We start from the raw sequence: 6,773 nt of genomic DNA, 5'->3' as shown, positions 1-6,773 counted from the left end.
GGTCCTTCTCTGCCAGGCAGTTTTCTAACCACTCATCTCCCAGCCTGTATCACTGCTTGGGATTGTTGTGCCCCAGGTGCAGGACCCGGCACTTGGCCTTGTTGAACTTCATACAGTTGGCCTCAGCCCATTGGTCCAACCTATCCAGATCATCCTGAAGAGCCTTCCTACCCTCGAGCAGATCGACACACGCACCTAACTTGGTGTCATCTGCAAACTTGCTGAGGGTGCACTCAACGTGGATTAACCGTGGAATGGCCAACAGCAACTTCAAGATCAGAACCAAATGGACCTGCTGCCCCTTCACCAGCACTCAAGAGTGAGTGCTTGCAGAGGAAGAACGTATTGTTCTCTCCCAAACGAGCCATCATGTCTGGTTTCATAGTGAATAATTGTCTCAGATACTCAAAGTAACAAAATGCTACAGAAAACTTGCAAGTATTAATTTATTAAAAACAAACAAACAAAAAAAACCTAACTACTGTAGTGGAAAAAGTATATAGCAGCCATATTATTTGTCATGGCTCTAATGTTGTTCCCTTCCTTACCACATTGGTCACAGGAGTCAAAGTGTGACTTGTGGAGTTCAGCAGCTTACAGCACCCTCATGGTGATGCAGGATTCCCAGCAGCACACAGGGATTTATATTCTCCGAGACACACCATCTAGATCTAATGGCAGCGCAGCTGCACTCTGCTCCTCACATGTTGTCTTAGCAGCCTTTTGCTGTAAGATCTTAGGTCTCTCTGCACTTGTTCCATTGTTGATGCCCATGCTCACAGCAGCACATCCATGGTCACATGTTTATTTGGGGTACGTCTTCAGAACAATTTGCCACTGCTATTTTAAGCAGACACTGAAGTGTCACATTGAGACTCTGCTGTAATCTCTGTGCAAGAACATCCTTTGGCAGCTCCACAGTGCATAAATTCAATGCTTTGCCAAAACCCCAAATCCTTCTTCTTCCAATTTCCATACAGTTGGTTTGTTTCATAGTGTGATTATGTAGCGCCTTTTCTGTCAGCTTCAGAGGATAAAAATCAGTGCTGCATATCAACAAAAACCAGCATACCCAGCCTGCAATATAAAATAATCTATATACACAAAGCAGAATTTGCATCTTAAATAAGAAGAGATCATCTCATTTTCTATGGTGTTTTACCCAGCTATTAAAAAATAATTCACATCAGATTGATGGATTGTTTCCTGTACAGCACGTGCGCTATCAGAGCTGACAAAGACAACATGAAAAAACCTTTTGTAATTAGTAAAAGAGAATTGTTGAACACTTGCACATATTGGCACAAGGCAGAAGAGAAAAGAAAACATTAGACAGCTGAGCTCAGGTCCCTTCCTCTGTGGAACAAGACTCAGATTTCAACTTCACGAATTCTCTGGCAACCTCATCATTGGTTCTTTGAGAGAGAACCCTCAGGACTATAAGTCCATCCTCATCCATGTGAATCCTGCGCCCAAGAGGGCACCAGCAATCACAGCTTCCTTTTTCCACTATGTCTCTGAGCTGCATCACTGCTATCCCCAGTACCCGATCCTCCCGAGCAAAGCAGTAGTCCTTCACACAAACTTGGAGCTCGTAAGCGTCAGGGCCATCTTCATTCCCCAGTATGCTGAAAAACATATGAGTTTACTTATAGTTTCTCAGAATATATCAATACCTTTAAAACAAATAAACAAACAAACAAGAAGTGTCAGCAGCTGAGTAGAGTGCTAGATGAGTTCTACAAAACTCCAGATGGAGAAATAAAACATATGGTGTATGCACATTTTTGCTGTTTCATAATTGATAAAGACAACCTGGTTATTTAAAAAGATAAAAGAAACGACCCTTTCCAATTTGCCTTTGCATGCATGTGTGAAACTGTGAAATGAACAGAGAACATTAAAGCCATGCTAACAGATTTTCAACTCTGACAACTTTAAACATTTCTGCTTCTGCTAAGTATTGCTTCATTTCAGTATTTAATATTTTAATTAGATGAAGTCTTTGTTATACATTCAAAACCTTCCATTAAAGCAACAGCTAATAAAAATACATCCCCAACCTTTTTGATGTTTCTAAAGCTAAAAGAAAAAAAGGCACAAATATCTCTTCTTCATTTAGAAGTCCTCCTCCACAAATAAAAATTATGTGGCTGGTCCCTCTTCCCTGAGAAGTTTACAGTCTTTTTGCTGGTCACTTCTTCTCTTATTCAGAGACTCACAGAGTGGTTGAGGTTGGAAGGGATCTCTGGAGATCAGCTGGTTCAATTCCCCTGCTCAAGCAGGCCCCCCTAGACTTACTCATTCTTACTGTACAGCTGGGTGAAGACTAGTTTGTAGCTCCTTTTGTTGAGCCTTCCAAGAAGGAAGATGTCTTTGTAATAATGAAAGCCAAATAAGAAGAGATCAATACTCAGTGTTGAGAAAGGCTGTAACTGCTATCAGATCCAAGGACTGTAACCTTGGAAACAAAGATGCACAAGTTCACAGAGCATGTCCCACAAGTCAAGTTGGGATAAAAAACACACTTTGAGAACAAAACCAAAATACATAATGAACTTTTAGCCTCTACTCTCCCAACAACAGATACAAAGCTCATTAAAATAATGGAGCATGGTAAAACATATTGACAGGACACAACTCTTTTCTGAAAGTGGCCAAAGGACTGCTTGTTAAAGAACAAATATCAGTATCCCACCCACAGCAAAAACTTCCCTAATCTATTTTTTCCTGCCAAGACAACAAACACTGGGCCAAGCTGCTGGTTCAAGAACTCCTTTGGACCCTGAGCAGACTGTTTGCAGGCACTGGAAAAAGCTATCTGTCCTCTGAATCTAAACTTGCCAGATCAGATCCTCAGGCTATTTTTCACACTTACAAGTGAAATGTTTCATTGTATTTGGGAGCCCAGTTGTTGCTCTTTGACTTTGTTGTGAACTTCCTCTTCTTGTCATTTTGATGAGGCCCAATCATAGTAATTTCAACGAACGGACAGAACATTCCAGATGTTTGCCACTTCAGGTCATTGGCTGCCACAACTGGAAAAGAGAGTCACAACCTGCTTTACAATAAAAGCTCATTTGTTCCCATTTCTCTGGACATCTTTCTGCTCTGATGTCCTTTCAGTTCTTTGTTTCAGAGGACCAAGTCCAACCCAAAACACGCAAGCCTCCTGACACATTATGGGCAGGATTATTTTGTAGTACCAATATGTGGGGTTTTGTTGTTGGTGGTGTGGCTTTTTTCCTTTTTTGTTTTGTTTTGTGCTCCTGTTTAAGTTTTATAAAGGGAATTAATGCTTAGGACAGCACTTTGCTCTTGCCATATGCAGAATCAAGAAGAACAGGTATTCGTGCAGCTCTGCCAGTTCAGTGCTTAATTCTAGATCAGCTTTGGAATGAGAAAAAATGGGGCTAATTCTGAAGTCTGTTGAAAAGTCAGACTGCAGGTAAGACAATCAAATCATATGAGCTGTGGGTGATTTCAGAAACCACAATTATTAGCTCTTTAATTCTCATTCTCTCTCAGGTCATTGCAGGAAAACAGACTGAAGCACAGAAAATAGCTGTTAAAGTCAGTTTTGCATTGCAGTATAGATTTATCCAGGAGAGGAGAGGCCTGGAGAGCTGTTTATATATATCTTTAGAGGAAATTAAAGTAATTGAATATGTTGTATTCAAGCAAAGAAGACGAAGGAGGAAGAGGAAACCTGAGATGAATCATTGCTTTGGTTATTTTCAGAGCAGCTCTTCAGGGATCAATTTGGCCTTCAGGACAGAGGAGAGGAGACACTGAACTCTTACTGGCTCTGCAATTTCTTGGTTTACACTGATCAATTTTGCAACATCACTCTGTCATGCTGCTGTGTTCTCTGCAGCACAAGCAAAACTATGGAGTCTGGTGAGAGCCATCATCTGATTTTTGTTTACTTCATATATCATTGCCAATAAACAATGGGACTGTACATTGTCATGTCATTCACTGGCCTGGGCAAGCTCATTTACTGTTTCTCTACATGTTCCTGATGTGAAACAGAAAAACAATTTTGGATTCACATCCTTCAAATTCACATAGAAATATAATTACTTCCAACTGGAAATTTGCCTTGATCCAATCACAGAGCCTGAACATAACACATGCTTTGTCCTACCTTTCACTGTGACCTTGTGTTCACCAGTTCCTGGATGGGTATACAGGTCGATCTGTATGGACACTTCTCCCACAGGATCATCTACACCAGAGCCTGTTGGAAGAAAATTGACACCCCCTGTGCACACACAGATTATTGATTATTGGCACCCTATGTGGCCTCAGCAGACAATAGCATTTTCACAGGACTCCTTCTATAGCTGGCTTTTCAGTCAGCGCTGATAATATAACATTAATGCAATTAACAACAGGCTTGCATGCCCAACAAGCATAAACACTAACTTTTTTTGCACTCCACCATAAGAATGACATCCTATTGAGAATACTAGTAAGAAATTAAAAAGAATTTAAGCTAACTAAAACTCGGCAATGGACCCTCAGAGAAAAATAATTTTTTCCAGAGCTTCCTTCCAAGCAAGTATAAATGCATGCAGGCATTCCAGTGGTATGCATCAGCATTCCCACCAGCTCATGGAAGTAAGGACAAAAATTAAAAAAATATAAACCACAACAAAAAACATATAGTGCAGTCTCACCCTCCAAGAATGCCTCCATGCTGTACATCAGATCAAAGTTGTCATCCTGATTGCCCTCGCCTGATTCCCTTCAGAAGATAATGAGAATCCCTTAACTGTTTTACTCCAAAGAGGATAAGAAAGAAGCACTCAACTTGCATACTCATTTCTCTTCATCAGTTACGTAGGGAGAAAACAAAATGTAGTTTTCACAGAGGAAAATGTAATGTTATAACATCAGGAGAACATCACATTAACCTTACAATTCTTGTATTATGATGTTTTCAACATTTTCACTTTTAATCATAATTATCATGCAATATGGGGAAATGACATTTATCTGGGTAGGAAAATCAAGATGTCATGTAAATTACAGAAGAAGACTGCTTTGCAAAATGAAAATTAAGTTCTTTGATAAGATAGTGAGATTGATTTTACTTTCTCTTTGATAACTGTCTGATCTGAGGTTGACAATTAGCAATGCAGTTGTAATTGGGATACCTACAGGGTAATTGGATACCTAAGAAGAGCAATGTTATTTTGTTAATTTTGAGGTTAAGATGCTTTATGAAGTGAAAGAATGGGTGTGTATGATTGAAATTCAAGATAAGGAGCTTGAAGGATATCATTAAACAAACATTTTGATTAGATAGATCTAACGTCAACTTTTACAAGAACAGTCTGCAGGGAACAAAAACATTCATTTAAGGAAACAGAAGGTTGATAATCTGTGCAATTCTCTGAAGATAATTACTTGGCACAGAAGAACTGTAGGCAGTGAAAGTCACATTAATATAGGAGTAAAAGTATCTGTGCAAACATAACAATCTCAATTCATCATCTTACGGGTAGGTTCTCATTCCTGACCTGAGCACAATAGACAGCCTGTAAGCTGCAACATTTGTACATCATCTTGAATGTACTGTTTTATTCTCACTCATTAGGGATGTGTTCCCTCTTTTCTGTATGTAAGTATAGAGCTTTAAAATCAGTAGGCATAATTATTGACCTGACTCATCTGATGGTCAGGAAAATCCTACTGTCAGCATTTTCTGTGGGAACAGACAAGGTTACCAACAGTACATATATGTATAGCAACTTTATCAGGTTGAACAATCTAATAAACATCAGATGCCAAACACATAGGTTTTCATTTTACTGATCTTTAGTGGAATGAATGGGTTATGAATGAGATACTGATGCTTCAGAGGAATCTCAGCAGAACCATCCCATTACCCTTGAGGGAGACAAAATTTAGATTTTTTTCTACCTTCACTCTCATCTTTTTACATCAAGAACTTGTTCTATTAACTGATACGTTTACAGAGACTAAAAAGCTACTTAAATATCTGTAAACAGACAGTGAAAATATTCTGATCACGTAAAACTGTATACATACACATGCTTGCACATTTAGTGACAAGCAGATTTAAATCTAGACATGAAAGCTTCATTGGTGTTGTGATACTGGAAGGTGAAACTGCAGAACTGAGCTTGTGCAATGTCTTACAAACATATTTCACCTAAGACAACAAAAATACTTCAGACAGCAGAAAATAAATTGAGAAATGAAACACAACAAGACTTAATTTAGGGTTCTCCTGAACACCCAGACTTTTGGCTACCCTTCAAGACAGATAGTTCAAGCTCGGCCCCAGGTTTGAATGCATATTGTACATTAACATGCATTACAGTAGCCCAGCTCCGCAGGCTATAAGCATGCAAGTCTAAGACTTGAAATAGCAATACACGGCCCATGATAAAGGGTAGAGAAACAACTCCATAGCATCTCTCAAAATACAATCCATTTTCAAGACAGCTTTCACATCCCATAAATAAATATCAAGCTTCAGGTCAGGCTCTCAGGCAGGGTACAGACTTCCACGCCGTGCAACCCATGGCTCTGTCTGTGGTATACAAGCATTCTGTGAAAGTTCACTTCAACAGGGAGCTATAGGGAATGGGTCTCTAGAAAAGGTTTCTGAGCACGGATTAGATGACTTCAAAAGCAAGGCAGTTGGCTAATGTTGTTATGGTAACAACATTAGTCTTGAACATACCCTTGTGAAATGTGTTTATTTGATTCGTGTCAGTATGGAACAATGCTAG

The 6,773-nt window shown here is 39.4% G+C and overlaps 1 protein-coding gene across 1 annotated transcript in view; it reads right to left on the bottom strand.

Moving 5' to 3' along the window:
• Positions 1 to 1,342: 1,342 nt before the first annotated feature.
• Positions 1,343 to 6,773, bottom strand: part of LOC118157978 (protein unc-13 homolog B-like) — a 30,418-nt gene continuing 24,987 nt past the window's right edge. Inside the window, exons 3-5 of the mRNA XM_035312522.1 lie at positions 4,151 to 4,243; positions 2,879 to 3,038; positions 1,343 to 1,628 (exon numbers count right to left, since the gene is read on the bottom strand). Of these exons, the coding sequence (XP_035168413.1) occupies positions 1,343 to 1,628; positions 2,879 to 3,038; positions 4,151 to 4,243 (539 nt within the window). The remainder of the gene's footprint in view (positions 1,629 to 2,878; positions 3,039 to 4,150; positions 4,244 to 6,773) is intronic.

This window comes from Oxyura jamaicensis (assembly GCF_011077185.1).
Source record: "Oxyura jamaicensis isolate SHBP4307 breed ruddy duck chromosome 16 unlocalized genomic scaffold, BPBGC_Ojam_1.0 oxy16_random_OJ71086, whole genome shotgun sequence".
Classification (NCBI taxonomy): Eukaryota; Metazoa; Chordata; class Aves; order Anseriformes; family Anatidae; genus Oxyura; species Oxyura jamaicensis.
The sequence above is the reverse complement of the archived record's forward strand: the minus strand, read 5'-3'. Positions and strand labels throughout refer to the sequence as shown.